At 46.9% G+C, this 22,484-nt stretch overlaps 2 protein-coding genes across 2 annotated transcripts; one reads left to right on the top strand and one right to left on the bottom strand.

The window, feature by feature from the left end:
• The first annotated feature begins 3,148 nt into the window (after nt 1–3,148).
• Nucleotides 3,149–4,096, top strand: LOC139077937 (olfactory receptor 10H1-like). The gene has a single exon (XM_070587666.1). The coding sequence runs from the start codon at nt 3,149–3,151 to the stop codon at nt 4,094–4,096; it is 948 nt and encodes a 315-aa protein (XP_070443767.1).
• Nucleotides 4,097–12,381: 8,285 nt separating this feature from the next.
• LOC139077938 (olfactory receptor 10H3-like) lies at nt 12,382–13,275 on the bottom strand. The gene has a single exon (XM_070587667.1). The coding sequence runs from the start codon at nt 13,177–13,179 to the stop codon at nt 12,382–12,384; it is 798 nt and encodes a 265-aa protein (XP_070443768.1). The 5' UTR covers nt 13,180–13,275.
• Nucleotides 13,276–22,484: the final 9,209 nt, after the last annotated feature.

Raw genomic sequence — 22,484 nt, 5'->3', positions numbered from 1 at the left:
AACCAGCGACACATCTGTTTCCAGACTCCCTGGTTTGCCCCTTCCAGACTGAATGGACGCCCCTCTTAGCTGCGTCCTGCATCCCCACCATTCCAGAGGGTGGTACGTGCGGCCCTGGGCCACCTCCCCAGGACGTGGGGGTCTCTCATCTTCTCATAGTTCTCCTCCCATTCTTCTTGGTGCCTGTGGATTTCTGCACTCTTGTTTGTGTGAGGAGGCAGCGTGTGAGTGGAAGAGCATGGTGAAGCTGGCATCTCCATGGTCTGGGAGTGACCTCTCACATTCGTTAACAGCCACCAGCAATGGTGAGTGTAACAGAGAGGTTAGGAAAAGACAGGCCTTGGGGCCTATCAGAGTTAGGTTCAGATCCTGGCTCTCCCACTCCAGACCCGTGGTTTCTTGGGCAAGTGATGTGTCTTCTGTGGGATTCATCTGCCACATCTGCAAATTGGGGGTCATGGCAGGTGCCTCATAGTGATGGGGTGAAGATTTGGTAGGAAACGCTTGAGCACAGGCTTTGTCCACAGCTCACATCCAACCAAGGGTAGCTATTCCCATCAAGACTCAAAACCCACTGCCAGGGACAGATGAGTCTCCACATGACAGGTTATGATGAGGGTCACAACAAAGTTAGGAGCAAGGAGTTTAAACTCACTCGGGAATCCTTCTTTTGGAAGCACCCAGGAATGAGTGTCCAGATATGCTCTCAGAAGAGGGTTTCCAGGAGGGCTGCACAGACGAGGTGACCTTTCAGCTGAGTCTCAAAGATAACCAGGCATTGCCAGGTGGAGAAAGAGGGGAAACAGGATCTGGGCAGAGGGAGCTTCCCCAGGAAATGCAACTGCATTCTCTAGATCATTGGTTCTCCAGGGGTGGGTGACTGTCCCCCATGGGGAGAGTGGCAATGTCTGGAGACATTCTTGGTTGTCACGACTGAGCAGGGGCTATTGGTGTGCAGCTGGTGGAGGCCAAGGATGATGCTCAACATCCTACAGTGCACAGGACAGCTCCCCACAGGAAAGAATGATCCCGACCCAGATGTCACGAGTCCCACGGTTGAGAACCCTTGCACTAGACATTGGAGAGAAAGGGAAGGCTTGTGAGCACAACCCCACGACCCCCTTTTCAGCCATTCAGCCTATTCTTGGAGCCTCTGGTTTCCAAGTCCTTGGCTTTGACTCACCGGCTAAGATCCCCGAGTAGCAGGACTGAGTGGGGCTGTGGGGGCCACTGTTCCGGGGACCTACGGGCTTGTGCTGACTCAGACGTGGAGGAAAGATGCAAGTGACTCCAGGGGAGGGAGGCCAGGAAACTCTGGACACCTGTGACATTTGGGGAGGAAAGCCTCCAGGCACCAGTGTGCCTGGTCCCCCTTCGTGTCTCATTATCAACTGTCAGGGCTCGATCAACAACCTGAGCCCACTGAAGAGGGAATTTGTGACTTTTTTCTTATTTTTGAAATTATGGCAAAATATACCTAACATAAAACGTACTTACATTAGCCACGTTATAACTCACATTTCAGCAGCATTAATTATATTCACGACGTTGTGCAACCACCACCTCTACTTAGTTCCAGAACTTTCTCATCACCCTTAAAGGAGACCCAATGCCCCTTAGAGGTGACTCCCCATTCTCTCCGTCCCCCAGCCCCTGGCAACCTCTGACATGCTTTAAACAGCTACATGAATGTTCACAGCAGCATTGTTCACAACAGCAAACAACCGGAAACAGTGCAAACGTGCATCAGCTGAAGCAGGGGTGGACAAGGTGATGCATCAGTGCAGGGGGATATTGTTCAACCAGGAAAAGGGATGAAGTGTGATATGTGGTGCAGCATGTACGAGCTCAGAAAACATCACGTTGAGTGAAAGAAGCCACATGCATTAGGACAATATTGTGTGATTCCACTTAGAGGAAACGTCCAGAACAGGCAAATCCATAGAGACAGAAGGAGACTGGTGGTGTACTGCCTTTTAAACTTTATACTACCTAATAAACACAGTTCATTTAGTAATACCTATGTGGTGGGGCCAGCCCACTGGCAGAGTGATTAAGTTCACCCCTCTGCTTTGGCAGCCCGGAGTTCATGGGTCTGGACCCTGAATGTGGACCCACACACTGCTCATCAGGCCACGCTGTGGCAGCACCCCACATTAGAAATGGAGGAGGATTGGCACGGATGTTAGCTCAGGGACGATCTTCCTCACCAAAAAGAATAAATAAATAAAGTAAAATAGCTGTTATTCATAAAGACGCATCAGAATCTCATCAAATTGAAGGGATGTACTGAGCACATACCACGTGCATTTGATCACTTAATGCACTGATTTAACTATCCTAGGCAGCCCCTACGGGGGGCCAGGTCACATTCCAAGAACAACTCCTTTACTTCTCACAACCTCTCCTGGGTAGGTCAGGGGAAATGGAGGTACCGAGAGGGGAAGAAACTCAGTCAAGTTTACGCAGGAGGCAGAGCAGGGATTTGAACTCAGTTGGGGTGACCCCCATGTTCCTCTGTTTGGCAGCTGTGTGGCATCGCCTGAGAACACAGAGATGTGCCTCATGGGGGCTGGGAAACAACCAGAATGTTATTTCTAGTCTCCTGCCTCTGTTGCCCTGCACGGATGACTCCAGAGGAAGAATATGGGTGATTCAGATTAAGTTAGAGATGCGCCCTGATCCAAGGAGTCGTATGCGTGGGGCAGGGACGTTTCACAGTGTCTGCAGCTGTGGAACGAAGAGGACTTCTCAGAAGGGAGGAGGAGGGCAGAGCAGCCATGGCTGGAAGGTCCAGGGAAGGAACATTTTCTTTTTTAGAGGCATCCTTGAGAGATAGTGCAAGGTATAGTCTTAGGAGACAGCCCAGCCACGGGTTCAAGTCTTGGCTCTGCCATTGTGACAGCTCCACCTTGAGTAAGCTGTGTACGCTCTCTGCAGCCTAATATTCCTGAGTATGCTCAGGATACTGAAAATGCGGGTGATAAAGACAGCACCTTCCTCACTGGGATGATAGAGGAGTAAATCATACGAGGCACTGAATGGGAATCAATCAATGCTAGCAGTCATTTATCAGGAGCACCTGATGACCATTCTCCATCCAGCAGCTGACCTCTCGCTGTCACACCTCACCCCAGGCACAGCCTCCATGCAGGGAGCCAACCTCTCAGCAGTGAGCGAGTTCATCCTTATCGGCTTCTCCACTTTCCCCCACCTCCAGCTGGTGTTCTTCCTGCTGTTCCTCCTGATGCACCTGTTCTCTCTGCTGGGGAACCTGCTCATCATGGCCACCATCTGGAGCGAGCGCAGCCTCCACACGCCCATGTACCTCTTCCTGTGCACTCTCTCCATCTCCGAGATCCTCTACACCTTCACCATCATCCCACGAATGCTGGCTGACCTGCTCTCCACCGTCCACTCCATCACCTTCACAGCCTGTGCCAGCCAGATGTTCTTCTCCTTCACTTTCGGGTTCACCCACTCCTTCCTGCTCACCGTCATGGGCTATGACCGCTACGTGGCCATCTGCCACCCTCTGCGCTATAGTGTGCTCATGAGTCCTGGTAGCTGTGCCTGCCTAGTGGCCTGGTCCTGGGCTGGTGGCTCAGTCATGGGGATGGTGGTGACAATGGCCATTTTCCACCTCATCTTCTGTGGACCCAATGAGGTCCACCATTTCTTCTGCCACGTGCCACCACTGTTGAAGTTGGCCTGTGGAGCTGATGTACCATGGGTGGCCAAGGGCGTGGGCCTGGTCTGCATCACTGTCCTGCTGGGCTGCTGTCTCCTCATCCTCCTCTCCTATGCCTTCATCGTGTCCACCATCTTGAGGATCCCCTCAGCTGAGGGCCGGCACAAGGCCTTCTCCACGTGTGCGTCCCACCTCACTGTGGTGGTCGTGCACTACAGCTTTGCCTCTGTCGTCTACCTCAGGTCCAAGAGTCCCCAGTCTCTGGAAGGAGACACCCTGATGGGCGTCACCTACACGGTCCTCACGCCCTTCCTCAGCCCCATCATCTTCAGCCTCAGGAACAAGGAGCTGAAGATCGCCATGAGGAAGATCTTCCTCAGCAAGATCTACCCAGAGAAAATGTGATCATCTGGGAGGAATTCCTTGGAAATAGCTAAACTGGGTTACCAGATGCTGCCATGAGAAGTGGCACCCTGTAAACACATAGGAACCTATTTATCTGATGCCTTAAGGTTTAAAAGGAGCCTCGTAGGCGGCATCTAAACATACCAACATTGGTTAAACAATGTCAGGAGCGCATTTGTGGTGGAGAAATGTGTGAGATTTTAACACACAGAAAATTAGATTTCATAATTCCTGCCCACTGCGGGACACTTTGTCAGGTAGCATTACACCTGGAACCTGATCTTCTGCCAGAAACCAGGTTGGTCTGCTTACTCCCACCACCATAAATCCAGATTACAAAGAGAATTGGAAGAAGCCAGACCCAACCCTCTTCCAAGCAGCAACAGGTAAATACAACATGGGTAGTATAAAGCTACAGAAGACCAAGGCAGGTTATAGCAGAGGAGAACAAAACACCCCAATTTTCAGCATTGCACAGCTCTGTGCAGTAGCAGTTAGAAACAGTATTGAGCAGACTCACAGAAAAAGTTGAGGAAATCCCTACATTTCAAGTGTGAATTTTGAGCTGTTGTGGAGAGAAAGAAAAGTCTCTACAGTTCAAGGAAAAAGTCCCACCACGAGAAGTTGCTGGCTGTGTTACAGAGTTATGGGGCACACTGGCCAGGCAGGAACGCTGTGTTGAGGCCCAACAGTGAGAGCAGAGCCCAGGATGAAGGTGTGTGCCATGGTCACACAGCCTCAATGATCTTCCCTTTCTCCACAAGGGGGGACTTGCGGTTGAGTGCACTGAATAGTGTTTATAATTCGTTGAAAGTTTGTGTATTTAGGGGAAAGACAGCTACCACATGATGTCACCTATGTCTAAACAACCCGCCTCATAAAAGTAAAGTAGAATGGTGTCACCAGGCATGGGGGGTGGGAGAACCAGGGAAATGCTGTTTAAAGGGACAGATTTGAAACCAGTAGACAAACAAGCCCAGGACATCGAACGCACAGCACGGTGATTGCAGACAGCAATACCGTATCATAAATCTCAAAGTTGTTAAGAGACTAGATCCTAGTTGTGCCCACCACGAAAAAGAAAAGACAATTAGGAGACGTGGTAGAGACGCTAGCCGGTGCTACAGCGGTAATCACATTGCAGCATATAAATGAATTCAATCAGCACGTTGTACACCTTGAACTCACACAGCGTTAAATGTCACATATTGCAACTAAAAAGAGGTTTCCCTGACAAATTTGTTTCTCAATATGAATGTATGCACTTATTTTAGAAGAGGAATTTGTAATAACACTTAATGGACACCAGTTTATGGTGATACTGTTGTACTCAACAACAGATGTAATTAAAATGCACAAGCAATAAATAAATGTCAAAGTTAACAAAATAGAAAATACGTGTATTCCTGTTGAAGTTGAATAGTAAACTACACATTGGTTGTCCTAAAGTTGATTCAGTCTTTCTGTACGACTTGAGCAGTAAAAACGTCGCATGTCAACATGAAGTGGGAGGACATGGGTAACAATTTCCGTCAAGACTGGGAACCCAGAGCACTGTCCTTGCAGAATACACGATGTACTGCATTTTCGTTACATCGTCGTCTCACTACAGCCTCACATCATCTCATTACAGCCTCACAACAGGGCGTAAGGGCAGGTAAACTCACGTCCACCCCATTTGACAGAGGGGAAGCTGGGGAAACGGTTGCATGACTCATCCAAGATCAGGCAGCCTAGCAGAGCCAGGCTTCCAATGAAGGTGTTTACTGAACCCCAGTCCTCCCCACCCGCTGTTTCACACGTGGTCTTCCTTTAGTGGGTTTTGTGGATCTGCCATCCGGGGAGTCTAGCCCATCCTCAAATCAAACAGCCTGGCAACCTAAGAGTCTTTCATACCACAGGTGGGCAATTGCAACCTGCCATGCCCTGGAGCGTGCATCCTAGGGAGGCTGGTGGAGTATGTCTACAGATTGAGGCCTGCTGCATGATTTTAAACTCAGCTTTGGTCTTGCAGGGATTCCTGCAGAATGCTTTCACACTGATCCAAGATGCTCCTCTCTCTGGCAGCAACGCCAATCGAGACAAGAATACAAGCTGGCCCTTTCATTTGCTTCATTAAAGGCCAGTTTGGCCTCGGATCCTTCTGGGATCCAAATGGAAAGAGAAGCTGGATGGTGGTGTGTACCCACAATGAGCTGGGCCCCCAATGTCTTATGCTAACTTATTGTGGTCCCTCAGGCCATCAGCCTCCTGAGGTCAGGAAGTGTGTCCGTGTTGCTCACCATCCCACCCAGCACCAACTTGGTACTTGGAAGATACAACTGATTAACAAATGTTTCTTGGCTGGACCAGTGTAATCCTCACAGTGCAGCAAACCAGTGGGAAATGGTGTGCGGGGAGCTGTGTTTGAGGTCAGAGTGACCTGGGTTTAAATCCTGCTTCCCTTTTCTCACTTAATTAGATCGACACTTAGAGATATATTCCACATCTGTGTCAATAAAAGGATGTTCAGAGCAGGGACATTTTTGATTGGAAAGCATTTCATATATGCGTTGATAAAGGCCTCTTAAGCAAATGTGGGTTCATTTGTACAGTGGAACCCAAGGCATCCAGTAAAACCATTCAACCCTTGGACTTCATCAGCGTCCCTCTCTCCCTGGGAATCCCATGCTGTATGGTGGCCTCATGAATCTCTGCACACAGCTGATCCCCAAATTGTTATCTTTATCCCCATAAAGCTGGCTACTCAACATCTCTGCATAGGGATCTGGTAGGCATCTCAAATTTAATGTGCCCAGAACCAGCTTTTGGACATTTTCTTTGTTGTTATTGTGCTCTCTCTCTCTCTCCCTCCCTCCTTCTCCCTTTCTCTATCTCTTTCCCCTCCCTCTCTCCTCTCTCTTCCTCCACCCCGCCCTCATAGCCTCCTTCTCTCTCCACTCTCTTTCCTCCTCCTTCTCCCCCTCATCCTCACCCTTCTCCTCCTCTTCCTCCCAGTCTCTCTCTCCCTCACACACACACACACACACACGCACACGCACACGCACACACACACGCACACTCCTTCCTCCCGCAGTCTTTCCTATCTGAGAAAATAGCAACCCAATCTCAGTTCCTTGGAGGCACTTCTGCTCAAACAGCAGAGAGCCCTTCTCTAACCATAGCAAACAAAATAGAAACTCCCCTGGCCATGTCCCTTCTCTCTTGTTCTGCTTTATTTGTCTCTCATGTGCTTCTCACCACCTCGTGTAAATCTGCTGATCAGATATTGTCTGTCTCTGCCTTAGACTGCGGCTTTGAGGAAGTCATGGACTCAGACCATTTTGTCCACTGCTGTGTGCCTCCGTGGCATATGGTAGGCTCTCAAATATTTATTAAAAGAATTAATTTGGAAGAATGAGGATAATTGAAACTAATCATGAGGTACAATTTTTATTCATCCAATTGGATGGACAAAAAAATTTCAGTTTTGTTAACACTTGGAGCAACTGTGGGGAAACTGGCTCTTTCATACGATATGGAGTGTCCTCAGGCAGGTCACTTGCCTCTGAGCCTACCCTGTAAGAAAGCAAAAGAACCTCCCTTCTAAGACAGTCATGAGACTGAAGCAAGACAGCGCTTGAGAAGGGCATAGCACAGTGCCTGGCATGTGCACATCCTGAGTAAACAGTAGTTAGGGTGATATTATAATTTTGAGTTTGGCTGGACAAGGGTGGGATCAGAGGGAGAGGCGTGCATCGGAAATGACCAACTGGAGTCACAGATTTGATGTGTCTGTCTGGGTTGTCAGCGAGGTCGAAGGTGCGGGGCCTCAGTGGAGATGGTGGTGGTCCAGCAGTGGGTGCCGTTGGGAGAGGTGCTACTCCAGTGAGCTTCCTGACCTGCCCCTCTTCTCCCAGAATTCCCCTCCCCAGGAACAGTCTCCTCTCTGGCTCCTAGCATCCGTGTGAATGGTCTGCGTGACTCATCGCCATGGTGACAGCTGATTGGGAGGGAGCCAGGTGAGAACTTGCTCTCTCGGGAGACAGAGAGATGCTGTGACCTGCAGGTAGGGCTGTGCAGTGGTTAAGTGATGAAGCAGCGTGCTTGGTTAAATCACATCCCATCTCCTAGCCTCAGTTTCCCATTATTAAAATGAGTTTAATAATAATGTGGCCTCTTGTAGGATGGTTCTGGTAGTTAAATAACATCATCTGTGTAGGGAAATTGACAGTGACTGGCACACAGTAAGCATTCATTAAATGCCAGCTTTAAAGGTCGACTTAACAAGTACTTGTGCCATCTGCGCCTCAAATCCTGTGGTAGTTTTGGGAGTGCAGAGAGGGCCCACTGCTGTTCCCGGCCTTGGAAGCGTTTCCATGGTGCTTGCTGGGCTGACACACAGAGAAACACCAGGGCTGTCACCAAGACATGGGCCAAGTGCTAAGGGCCACCAAGAGCGGTGACTGCACAGCTCAGGTCACATCAGCCAGGTCTCCCTCCTCTGTACTCCAGGGGCCTCACCAGTGCCCCCCAGGGTACAACGCGGAAGGTTCTGGAGATGGTTTTGGTTGTTGCAACTGAAGGACTGAAGGAGGGGGACGTGCTACAATGTCTGGTGGGTCAAGGCCAGGGATGCTGCTCAACCTCCCACAGTGCGCAGAGCGGACCCCACCACGGAGGACGGGTTGTCCCCAAATGTCAACAGTGCCGAGGATGGTAAACCCTGCAGCAGTGACCAACAAACATTTATTGAGCACTGACAGTATGCCCTGCACGTCTTTAGACTTCACTGGGGACACAATATTGAACTGATTAGACATGACCCAGATGTTTGCAGTTGAGAGGGAGGATGTGAATATTAAACAGATAATCACAGTAATTGCTGTATATGATAAATCATGCTCAAAGCCATGGGGAAAAGAAGTGAGTTGCTACGAGGGCTTCTAACAGGGGTGGTGACCCAGCATAGGGAAATCAGGGAAGGCTTTCCTGAGGAGGTGTCTTCTGAAGTGGGATCCAAGGGTGTGTGGGAGTAAGCCAGGGGCAGGGTGTTCCAGGTAGCGGCAGAGGCACATGCAAAGCTCCCGGGGTACAAGTGTGCTTGGTTTATTGCAGGAACAGGAGCTAGTGGGGCTGCAGAGGTGGGGAGGGCAGGAGAATAAAGTTGGCAATGAAGCACAGACCCAACCACACGAGGTTTGTGCTGCGTCCTAATGGTGTAAGCAGAGGGTGATTCTTCAGATACCCTTTAGAAAGATCCCTCTGGCTGCTGGACAGAAAGCCTGGGGGGCTGGGCTGGAGGAGGAGGAAAACATCCTTGAGACAGGACTGGACTTTCATCCCCAGCAAGGGGGTCGGGGTCCTCATTTTGGAAGAGCAGAGCAAGAGTAGTGAAGGCAGCAAAGTGTATCTCTCAAGCTGGCTTTTGCCTCCAGCAGCTAGCATGGAAACGCTTGGCTCCAATTAGTGCAGGAGGGGCTCCCCTGACGTCTGGAGATCTGCCCATCGACAGCCCTTCTCTGTGCTCCAGGCCTTTTAACCACCTCTCTGGGCTCTGTCCCCACCTTGGAGATACCCAAGAATGTGGCTACTAGGGGACCATTAGCAATGAATGGCAGACAGCTAGGAATGCAGGGGGTAGGGCAGCTTCAGAAAGTGGAAGCTGAATAATGGAGGGAAGGACAGGGCCCCTTGGGGTGGGGTCTCCACCCCTGTGGTGTGCAGGGCATCAGCCCTGGACCCTGGTTGCATTCACACTGACCTTTGGGAGCTTGTCCCTGTTTTCCTCCACCAGAGAGCTAATGATGGCTCCTAGTTTTTGGTCTTTTGCAGGGAAAAGAAATGCAAGGTTATTTTGGGGTCTCAGCGTGGGGAGAGTCTGGCATGATCAGGACTAGGGTCAGGTAAATGAGGCCCCCGCCATACAACCAAATTCAAGGGGCCACCACAAAATTCAGTGATCAAGACAAATTATGTTTAATGTAATATTTAAAAAAATCAAAATTAATGCAAGAAATTCCCAATGAACAACATATCAACATTTTAAATAAAGATGGGATGCAACGCTGACTCTAATAAAAATGTTAGATAATAAGAAGTGCTGTCGAGGATGTGGAGAAATCAGACCGTCCTCCAATGCTAGGGGGGATGTACAACGATGCAGCCACTTTGGAAAACATGTATCATTTCCTCAAATGGTTACGCACAGTTATCACACCAGCCATAAGTTCCACTCCTAGGTATAAAGCCCCAGATGAAAACGTGTCCACACAAAAACCAGCACGCGAATACTTAGAGCAGCATCACTCACGACAGCCAAACCATGGAAACAACCCGAGTATCTATCATCAGATGAAGGGGTAGACAAAATGCGATATATCCGTAGAATGCAATATTATTCAGCCTTAAAAGGAAATGAAGCACTGATCCATGCTACAACGTGGATGAATCTTGAAAACGTTACACTGAGCGAAAGAAGCCAGTCACAAAAGCATAAATATTGTATGATTCTATTGTGTGAAATGTCCACAACAGGCAAATCGATAGAGACAGTAGATTAGCACTTACTTAGGGCTGGAGGGAGGTGGGGAAAGTTGGGTGATAGCTGAAGGGTACAGGGTTTCTCTGGAGGTGATGAAAATGCCCTGAACTGACTGTGGTGATGATTACACGTATCTTTGAATGGACGAGTTACATGGTGTATGAATTGTATCTCCTTAAAGCTGTTTCTCAAATCCCATACCTAGCTGATGATAATGCTCAAAACACTGGAGCTATTACCAGCATAACTATTATCAAGGAAAGAAGAAAGGAGGAAGGGGCGGAGGGAGGGAGGATGGAGGAGGAGAGAGAGAGAGAGAGGGAAAGTTACTCTGTCTCCGACACAGATGTCCGGCTTCATCTTTGAGCTAAAGCGTCTGCAGACCAGCGGTCCCCAATCTTCTCTGCAGATCCTGTAGAGCACGGTCCCCACAGTGTCACCCCCAGACCACCAGCAGCATCACCTGGGGTCGTGTTAGAAATGCAGATCCTACAGCCCCTTTCAGACCCTCTGGGGTGGGCCCAGCAACCTGTGACTTAGCCAGCCCCCAGCTGACTGTGATGGGTCCCCAAGTTGCAGACTCGCACTGGCCTCACTCCTGCCACAGAGAACGCACTCAGCCGACCCCGCACTGCATCCCTGCACCTCCCTGGCTTTGTGACCCTGGACAAGTCCTGAACCTCATTGTGTCCCTTTCCTCAGTTAAAAACGGGGTGTAACCCAAAAGGGCTGCCTGTCTCTTCTCGGGCCCCCTTTTTGAGGCAGAGCCAGCCTATGGATGCACATCCCCCCAGTATCTGACTCTACAACACATGAAAGAGAAGTGCGTTTTCATTGGGGATTTTGAGGGAGTAGGGGAAGAAGATTTACATCGAGTACTCTAAGGCAAGCTTATAAACCTTATAACGTGCCCATTTCCTACCTGCTCTTTCCTCGAGTGTCTTCACCAGTCACTGGCCCATCACCTCCCCTGGTTCCTGGTCAACTGGCAGCAATTGGGCATTTCTTCCTGCCCCTCCCATTTCCCTCAACGCAGCCACCACTTCCTCATCCCTCTCTAGGTCTTTGCCCCATCTCTCTACACATTTCTTTTCTCACAAGGAGAAGTTCAGATCCCCCCCTCCCTCTGCAAGTTGCATCCTTAGAGCATCTTCAGCTCAGCCAACAAAGGCAACTTATAGGAAGACAACCCCTTCCTTCTAAAATGTGATGAACTGAAAATGAAAACTAATTTTCCCCATCAAAAATGCGTTCCTTTCCTCAACACGACAGTCATGATGAGAAACATGAAGTGTCTGAAGCACAGATCACAATCCGTGGTATACAGCAGGTGCCGACTCACTGTGCTGTTGGTGTCATTGTTTTGAGTAGATCAAGCACCCCTCATTCACACATTCAAGAGAAACCATGCACACAGGTCCCCAACACAGCGATGTGGGCATCCCGTCCTCCACGGACAACCCACTCTCAGCACAGGGGACAGAAGGAAGTCGACACACCAGGCCAATCTTGGGGAAGCTGTCTCCCCCATGAATCCTGGAGGAATGAGGTCATCCAGCCTGGGGGAAAGGAGATAAAACAGAGATCTAGAATTTACAGAGTGCTTGTAGGGGGAGGAGGAGAATTCACTGACAGGAATCATCACAGTGAAGCATAACTCTTCATCTTTTACAGATGGAAGACTGAAGTGCCTCCACCCGCCACATCCCCTGCCACAAAACCAACCACTTCCGGAGTTCTGGGGAAAGCAGGAAGGGCTTCCTCATGCGATCTTCAGATCCTTGTTCCTGAGGCTGAAAATGATCGGACTAAGAAAGAGGGTGAGGACTGTGGCCATCAGGGTGTTACTGTCCATAGAATGAGGGCCCTTGGGCTTGAGGTAGATGATGGAGGCAAAACCGTAGTGCAGGACCACCACAGTGAGATGGGACACACATGTGGAGAAGATCTTGTGCCGGCCCTCAGCAGAGGGGATTCTCAAGATGGTGGACATGATGAAGACATAGGAGAGGAAGATGAGGAATGAGCAGCCCATCAGAGCCGTGACACACACCAGGATCACACCCAAGGTGACAGAGGATGTATCCCTCCCACAGGACAACTTCAGGAGGGAAAGCACATGGCACCCAAAATGGTAGATCACATTAGACCCACAGAAGGTGAGGTGAAACACGATCAATGTCACCATCATCCCCATGACTGAACCACCAACCCAGGACCAGGACACAAGACGGACACAGCCTTGGGTGCCCATGAGCACATTGTAGCGCAGAGGGTGACAGATGGCCACATAGCGGTCATAGCCCATGATCATGAGCAGGAAGGAGTGGGTGAAGCCAAGCATGAAGGAGAAGAACATCTGGCTGGCACAGGCCACAAAGGTGATGGAGTGATGGGTGGACAGCATGTCCACCAGCATGCGAGGGGTGACAGCCACAGTGAACAGAATCTCAGAGATGGAGAGGGCACACAGGAAGAGGTACATGGGCGTGTGGAGGCTGCACTCGCTCCAGATGGTGGCCATGATGAGCAGGTTCCCCAGCAGCGTGAACAGGTGCATCAGCAGGAAAAGCAGGAAGAAGGCAGGCAGGAGATGCTGGCGGAAGGTGGAGAGGCCAAGGAGGATGAATTCAGTCACCGTGCTCTAGTTCTGACCAGGCAAGGATGCTGCATCTGCTCAGATCAGAAACAGAATGAAGCCCAGTCGTTAAAACATAGGCTCTAACACAATTTAAATGACAATTTAAGAGCTCTCAGGTTTGAATAAGTTGCTTAGCTTTTCTGGGTCCCACAATATTCATCAGCCAAATGGAGGAAATGTTAATAGTTTTTACCATGAAGCATTGTGATAGGGATAACATGAGATCACTCTATTAAGCACTGAAAACAGGGTCTGACTACTAAGTGTTTTTGCTAACAGCGACTAAATTGCTGAAAAGTCCCCATATTTGGAACCATTAAAGAGGAGACACAGATGGGCAGCATCACATTCTCTTGAATAGTGTTCCTGTTCTAGATCATATATTTGGATTTGGCAGTTCAAAGAAAAATTCTCTGAGAGTCTTGTCTTTTGATTATTTAAGCTATTTACATTCTTTTTAGTACTGTTTTATTGGTACTTACTTCTGAAATCTTATTTCATATTTCATATTTTGCATTTACTATTCTATATAAACTGAACAGAAAGTTTGACAATAAAATGATGGACAAATATATGCCAGGCATAATGCATCAAAGGAAAGCTGAGGCAGCAATATCAAATACAGACAAAATGGAATTTAAGGAAACAACAAACATAATGTCTCTATTACCATAAGTCATTACCGACAAGCAGAGTTCCTGGAGAATGGCCTGGCATGGAAGCAAGCCTAGGACAGCCTTGCTGCTGTGAACTAGAGCTTTCTCTGAGTAATGGGTGATGTTAAAAGGATACAGGAACCAGAGAGAAAACGTGCCCGTTGGCCAAAGCTATAACAATTTCAACATCAGAAGGAATTATCATTGTTTGGAGGATGGAGTAACAAGCTAAATGACACTGAGAGGAGCAATTAGACCAATCTAGGAAGTGGAGTATTCCTCAGAACAGTCGGTCGTGCTCGTCAACAAATCAGGGTTATGAAAAGGATGGTGTGAAATTCAAGAGACGTAACAGTATAGCATACTAGATTGGATCCTGATTTAGATCAATTACCTGTAAAGTGTTTTTAAGGCAATAGAGAAAATGTTGTTCATGGTATGAATGTATGATTAGGTGTGAAACATTTTAAGGAATTATCACTAATTTATTTGTTAATTCTAAGTGTTATCTTGTTATTTTGGATATGAAGGAAACTATTCTCAGTTTTAAAATGCATACTGAAATTTAAAAATTACACAAACACACCAAGGACTAAAGGATAATATTTTATAAAGGTTAGAAGAACATTTAAGCAAGCAGCATAAATATCGTTAATGAATATAACAATATACCCTGGATATTAAGTAACAAATGGTCAACACAACTTCAGTGAAACACATATAAATAGAAGGAGCTAAATCAATAATAGACAGATTAATATTAGGATTAGAAATTTTAACAGAGTTCGGAAATGCAGTTTGTGAATTATTAATGCAGTTAATAATTTTCAGACAATTGCTTTTGGATATATTTAGAGTGCTCAAAAAAGAAGACTAAACATTCTTTCCAGGACATAGAAGACTTCTACAAATATTGGCCTTGTGTTAGGACACAAAAAAATCCTTCATCAATTGCAAAGTATAAATATTATACAAGCTATGATACCCATAAATAGAAATCAATAGAGAAGGAACAGCTTTTCAAATCCTACATGTTTGGAAGCTAAATTTTTTATTAAATACTCTTTTGTTTCAATAGTAAATCTTAAAATAAATTAAGAAATAATAATTAGATAATTTGAGCATACAATATTAAATTTTTAAACAAAAACAGTACTATATGAAAAATATAGATTTACATACATTTTCCAGAAACCTTATGAGAACAAAATCGTGTGCAATAAAAGCAGAATGAGTTTATTGCCAAGAATAGATAATAGTAAGAAACAAGGAGAAGATGCCACAAAATTGGGAAGTAACTATAGAAATAATAAGTATTTTAAAATAAAAATAGTAAGGGGATTGTAAGTTAACAAATTTGAAACTGTGGATGAAATGAATAAATTCTTAGAAAATATAATATTCCAAAACTCAGCAGAACAATCCTGGGCCCTGGATGCTCTCAAAATAAGTTAAAGAAACTGAACATCCTGAAATGTTGACAACTGCCTCCCTAAAATCACGGCCCCAGCGGGTCTGCAGGTGAGCTCTCCTGAACTTTTAAGGAACAGTTGGTGTCTTATACATGTTCCTCAAAAAAGCATAGAAAATATATGAAATCTACTGCACTCACTTTGTCACGTTGAAGCAAACTTGATTCGAAAACCACATAGAATGTTTATAAGAACAGACGTTCGTGCTTCCCCAGTCCATGTGGACTAATGTACCCTTAATAAGACAAAACCTGGTGCAACGCCATCTTTTACGAAAAATAGTACATTATGGGCTGGGCCCCATGGCCGAGTGGTTAAACTCCATGTACTCCGCTTCAGCCGCCCAGGTTGGTGGGTTCCAATCCCAGGCATAGATCTACTCCACTCACCGACCACGCTGTGCAGGTGTCTCACATGCAAAAAAAATAGAGGAGGATTGGCAGCAAATGTTAGTTCAGGGCGAATCTTATTCACAAAGAAAAATTGTATGATTAACTGGTGTATGTTTATCCCATGAATGACAAGGATGGTTGGGCATCAGAAAACCTACCATGAGATTCAATACATGAATAAAAGAAAAAAGAAAAAAAATATACTTATTTCAATCAAGGTAGGAATAATTCTAAAATTCAAGTCCTATTTATGATTTTTTGGAGATGTAATAACATTACATAGTTTTAGTTCTACAAAATAATTATTTAATATACAGATGCATTTATGATTTTGTTAAAAAGCCTGTTTGCAATGTGTTGTAGAAGGGGACTTTCTTAGCTGGATAGATAATATAAGCTATGAAACTACTAATAGCATAACAAATGGGGAAAGATTTAGATGCAGAATTTTAGGATCAGGAAGAAGCCAAGCCTACTCACTGTCTCTGCTGCTCTTTCCAGTGGAACTGACAGTCATGAGTGGTGCTACGAGGGGAGAAGAGAAAGAAGGTGTTTCAGGACTGGAAGGGAAGAACGCGATCACCCACCAGGAAAAGATCGAAGAGTCAGCACGTGACACGTTACAACAACAGGAGAACACAGTGCTGCAGGAGGCAAATCAATTCACAAGACTCATAGACTTCCTCATGGTATTACACCAGGAAGAATCATTGAACACGTAGGATTTAAGCAAACAGTAGGATAGCATTTCCAATAGCGACACAAACTGTGAAGAAACAGCTCTCAAGCATTTTGGTCTCAGGATCCCTTCACACTCAAAGGTACTGAGGCCACGAAAGGGCTTTTGTTGGGGTGAATTATAATTATCAACTTTTACTGTATTGGAAATTAAAACTGAGAATCTTTAAAAATATTCAGTATATTTAAAAGAACAATAATAAGCCTATTTCATGTTAATATGAGTAATATATTATTAGGAAAGTAATCACAGTTCTCAAAAAACAAGTAGTGTGAAGAGGGGCCTGGTTTTGCATTTTTGCAGATACGTCCAATGTCTGCCTTGAGGGGAGACAACCTGGCACTCGCATCTGCTTCTTCATTCAGTCCGTGACAATATGGTCTCTCAGTTGAAGCATTTGATGAAATACATCCTCACATGTAACAAAAAGGGTGAGGACCTGATGGACCACAGGGTTCCTCATATCACACTTGGAAAACTTCTGTTATAAAATATCTAGGAATTAACCCAAAACATACAACACCTCCAGAGTCAGAACTGTAACCACTAACAAAAATGCAGGTGATCTGAATACATGGAAAATCGCCCACACTCTTGGACAGGATTAGCTAATAATGGTTATGATGACGGTTCTTCCTCAAACTATACCATCAGTGCAATTGCACTTACAATCCCATTATTGGACTATAAATTTAATACTACCCTACGTTTCCTTCTGACAAATAAATGTCAATGGAAAACTATACTGATCTTATAAAAATGGAATAAATGGAGAGATAAGCTCTCCCCAGGTGTTAAGACACGTTATAGAGCGATGGTCGTTTTCAAAAGTGCGAACCTGGAACAGACATAGATGCTGATTAAATTGACTGGAAAGCTCAGGAAATATCCCTGCTTTATCAAAACCTAATATATGATGAAGGTGGCAGTGGAAACCAAAGGGAAAAGATGGATTTGTGGTGCAAAAAATGTCCATTTTATGAAGCAAAGTAAATCGCAATTTCCGCTTAAGACCACATTCAAAGATGGAATCCAGATGGATCAAGACATAAATATGAAAGATAAAGTATAAGGTTAGTAGGAGAAAGTGTAAGGAAATAACTTTGTGCTCTAGGAGCGGAGAAGGATTTCTAAAACAAAATTTCAAAAGCAGCAATGACAAGGTGATTTGAAAGACATGAAAATGTCTGCGTGAAGTATTTTTGTTTGGTGGAGCATATCCTGGATAAAGTTAACAGGCAGCTAGAAAATTGGGAAAAGATCATTTGCAATGTCTAAAACTGTCAAGGGAATACTGTCAAAAAGAATAAACAAGAAAACATAGGAAGCTCAACCCTGTATGGGCAAAGGATATGAGCAGACAAAACACAGAAGGAGGCACGAAGGTAAGTGAATAGGTACCAGGCTAAAGAGAGAGAGACACAGAGAGAGAGAGAGAGAGAGAGAGACAACAGCAATGGAATTTCACTGTGCACCATTCAATTCCAAAATCAGAAAACGCCCAGTGTTGATCGGGCTATGGGGAGAAGGGAAACTGGTGCACTGTTGGTGGGAGGTAGAATGGTGAAAATTCAGACGATGTTCCTCTGCTCCTGAGTGTCTGTCTCCATTTCAAAAGCCTATTTATGAGGGGACGTGTAAGAGGATGTCTCCTGTAGGATTGCTTTTAGTGGGAGAGTTGGACAAGCCTGTCTGCCTATAATTGGGGAGAGGGCAGGTAAGCTGGGTTGGATGCAAATCCTGGAGCCTTAGGCAGGAATTAGATGTACACAGAGCATCTTAAATAAATTATTCTTTAAAATACTATGGAGTGAATAAAGCAAAACACAGGATGAACTCTCTACCATGATTTCGTTTGGGCACATTACAAATGTAGGGCATGAAACCATCCTTGTGGGACTGCAACAGAGGCCACCTGTCATTATGCATTTGCTGAAACCCACAGCATGTTGAACACAGAGTAAACCCTAATGTGAACCATGGACTTTAGTGGATACTAATGTATTCATATTGGGGCATCAATTGTAAACATGTCCCTCACTGATACAAGATGTAAACAATAGAGGAAACTGTGGGCAGGGAGAGGAGGTACATGGAAACTCTTGATATATGCCGATCAATTTTCCTGTAAACCTAAAACTTCTCTAATTAAATAAAGTCCATTCACTTAAAAAGTTAAAAAAATAATTTAAAAACATTTATGCACCCAGAAAGCAATACATATCTCACAAGAACAAATACAAATCAGAGAGCACATATCAAGGATGTTAGAATGATTGTCAAAACACAGAGGAAATGGGGTGAAAGAAAGCAAATTATTAAGTGAAATAAGAGAAGGACCTTGTGCAAACTAACAATGATCAAAAGCCACAGACTGGAAGTTTCATTGACTCAAACCTCCGATCTGAAGTCCACCGTCAAATAAAACAGAAATATTTTTGTGAATAAGTTGAGCCACTTCGCTGCCCGAGCACCTGAAGTTTTTGGCTCTGGGAGCAGGTCCACCTATTATTTGAGGGGTGAGACGTGAGTAGTCTCACTAGGGCATTTGTCCCCAGCTGTTCCTCCCAATAGGGGTCAGCCTGGAGCTTGGAGGACACGGAAGCACCAGAACAGTGAGGAGCTCTCCTGCAGTGAGGGGCACTTTGCTGGAGCGAGGAAGACTGCACTGATCACCTGGAGAAGAAAGTCCCCCACGCGGCCCCCTCCCCAACCCAAGACCTGGCATCAACTTCCTTCCGCACCTCGTCCCTCCCTTCGCTGGGCCCTCTCTCCCCTACAAAGAGTTCCTGGCTTGTTCCGCGCCATGCCCTCCTCATGGCTCATCTCCTCTCCCTGGACCGCTGCCCCGGGCTCCGCCCGTTCTCCCCTCCTCTGCCCCCGGTCCACGATGGCTTCCAGAGAGAACTTTCTGAGACACACAGGAGGTATGCAGTCATCACATCCAGGGTGCAAATCCCAGCTCTCGCTGTGTGTCTCTGAGGAAGACTTCCCGACTCTGAGTCTCCTCGCCCCAAATGAAAAATGAAAGTACTCAGAGAAGCGCCTTCAGGGGCTCGGTGAGGATTCATGTCAAGGGCTCAGAGTCCACCTAGTAAGCGGGGTGACCACTGACTTTGATATTGTTTTTGGCCTTGTGAGCTGTTTGTTCTCGTCCTTGTGTACCAGGCGGCACCCACTAGTCCCTTTCTCAACTTTGGGCTCTGACCCCAGTGGGGCCTTAGTACCTGTGGTAACCTCACAATGCAGTTCCCCCAGAGGCTGACCCAAGCCCCACACTCTCCTCAAGCCCCTGCCTCACCCCTACAGGCCACCTTCCCACCTCCTGATTGGCAGAAAGGCCATGCATCTCAGGACTGGGCTGCCCCTCTCCTCTGACATGTAGACACAGTTCTGTCCGCTCTGGTCTCCCAGAGGATGGCTCACACACAGGTGCTGAGCAAACATCATAACCCACAGGAGTGCATCCAGTGCACCCTCTGCCTCCCCAGTGTCTCCCCTCCCGGTTAGCAGGGGCCACCTTCCCCCAGCCCAGGTTGCAACAGTAGAGGCAAGACACACTCAAGGCGGCATTTCTCCACTTCTGCACTATTGACATCTGGAGCTGGATGATTCCATGCAGCTGGGGCTTCCTGTGAAGTGCACAATGTTTAGCAGCATCCCTGGCCTTGGCCCACTAGATGCCAGGAGCATCCATCCCTGCTCATGAATTGTGACACTCTAAAAGGTGTCCCAGATATGTCCAAATGTCCCCTGGTTGGGAGAGTCACCCTGGGCTGAGAGCTGCTGACCTATGAGCTGTAGAGGACTCCTAGGCCAGTCACTCAGAAGGGACCCCGAATAGGCAACCCAAGAAGATCCCTCCCAAAGAAAGAGCCTCTCTTAGGACCCTTCTCCCTGGCCCTGACCGCATGTCCAGGCCATGAGGTGCTCCCCACAACTGTCTGATCCTGCCCTCCTACCCTCACAGTCCTGGTCCTCCTCAGCCTGGGCTGCCTCTCCCATGAAGCCTCCAGCAGGGGAGGGCAGAAGAAGCTCTCCTGCTTGATGCTGTGAGCAGCACACACAGGCAGGTGTGGGTCAGGCCTCGGGGCTCCTCCAGCTGATGCCGTGTGCTTTATCCCTGCTGCAGCCTTCCAAGCACGCTGCTCCCCAGGGCCTCTCCGGGACGCCAACCTAGAGGATCTGTCCACAGGGTCTGGAGAGGCCAGGAGGGACCTCAGTGGGCCTTTGGGGCCCTGCAGCCTCCACTCAACCTCCAGCTCTGCACACACAGCAAGGGCCCTCTGCCACCTCTCTCTGCCCAGAGAGGCCCCAGCCCCTGCTGAGGGCTGAGGAGCTCCCAGTCTTGGGGAGACAGGGCTGTGTACAGATGCCTCAACTCCTTGGGGTCCAGCTAGGGTCAGAGGGAAGGTGGGAGCTGGAGGAACCAGAGTGGGAATCCAGGGCTGTGCCCTGGGTGAGGACAGCTGAGGCTTCCCAGGATAAGGGCAATTTGGAGCTGGTCTTGGAGAGAGGATTCTCTTGGGCAATAGGTGTGCTCAGTGTCTTCTGGACAAAGTGGATAGCCCTGCCTCTGTTCCCAGTCAAGTTCTAGCCTGTCCTTGTGTCCTGCCACCAGTATATGCCTCCGAGTCACATAGTAAAACTTAATCTTTGGTCTTTTGGAGTTGTAGCTGGTTCCTGATCCTCTGATAAGAGTGTATTTGTATGCTAATGAGATGACTGGTAGATGTGCATTTATCATTATAAAGTATCTTCTGCCTAAAACTACACGTATGCCTTGCCTTTGAGTAACAATTTCATCCCCCTTCCTGGGGATGAAACAATCAGGCCCCTTCCTGGATCCTCAGTCCTACTTGATTCCCAACACCAGCAGGAGAGTCAGACAGACCTAAAGTTCCAGGTGACTCCCTTCATTCACATGTCGTGTGACCTGCACCAACATTTCTCATCTGTGTAAGGGGGTACCCGTATGTAGCCTCTGACCTCTCTTTGTGCCACCCTGAAATAGCACTTCTGCTCTTGAACACGTTCCCCGAATAGGTACAAGTAGCAAGGTAATGAGAAACTGACGTTTTCCCTTAAGTTACAAGAGGAAAAAGGAGAAAGGATTTCCATAAGATGTCAGATAGCAGCACCCTCCTAACACGCTGTGTGTTCTCACCCGAACACGGAGCCCTCTTTTCTTTCTCTCTCCCTCCCTCCCTCATGTCCCTTCTCTATCCTTTCCTCATGTGCAAATTGCCATCTTACAACCTCTTTCTCCTTCTTCCTGCTTCTTTCAGATTTTGCACCATATTCTTTCAAATCTAATTTGATGTTCAGATAATTTTAAATGACTCCATCCCTCCTAGTCCTCTCTCTCTGTATTTATTCTGATTCCTTTACTCAGCTCAGCTCAACAGAGAAAACATCCCTTAGAGTGTTTCACTCCCAAAGGCGGTGAAGAACGTTAGACAGTAAATCCATTTTCTCAGAGACAAGCACTTCATTTTCTTTTCTACATTTGTTACAATTAAAAAGAAAAGGATAATAAAACACTAGACACAATGCTTGATACTCAGAAAGGACTCAGTGCTGGTGGCATTTATTATTATCCTATTTTTCTTCATTCGTATTTGGTGGGGAGTAATAAAGTCTTCCCCTGCTTGTCCATTCAGGAAGGACCACGAGCATCAGTGCCCAGACACATCCAGGTGATGCTCCCCACTGGCCCACAGAGAGATGGCACATTCCTAGGCTTAGATACTGGATTGGAGTCCATCACACTGAGTCATTAACAAGAGATCATGATTGCTCAGCCTCTGGAGCAGGAAGACAACAAATTACAGAAAAGCAAATAGCTAGATTGCGCTGAACTCCTATGGAGTGTGGGTATTTTCACTCACCTGAGTCCTTACAACTGTCCAAATGCGAGACATCTTAGCCCTCTTATCATATTTCCTCATTCTCAAACAGTCTG

The sequence above is a fragment of the Equus przewalskii genome, chromosome 20, assembly GCF_037783145.1.
Source record: "Equus przewalskii isolate Varuska chromosome 20, EquPr2, whole genome shotgun sequence".
Taxonomy (NCBI): Eukaryota; Metazoa; Chordata; class Mammalia; order Perissodactyla; family Equidae; genus Equus; species Equus przewalskii.
This window is presented reverse-complemented; position numbering and strand designations above follow the sequence as displayed.

Coding starts and splice junctions, on each gene's coding strand:
- LOC139077937 (XM_070587666.1), top strand. CDS start 3,149: ATGCAGGGAGCCAACCTCTCAGCAGTGAGCGAGTTCATCCTTATCGGC.
- LOC139077938 (XM_070587667.1), bottom strand. CDS start 13,179: ATGCACCTGTTCACGCTGCTGGGGAACCTGCTCATCATGGCCACCATC.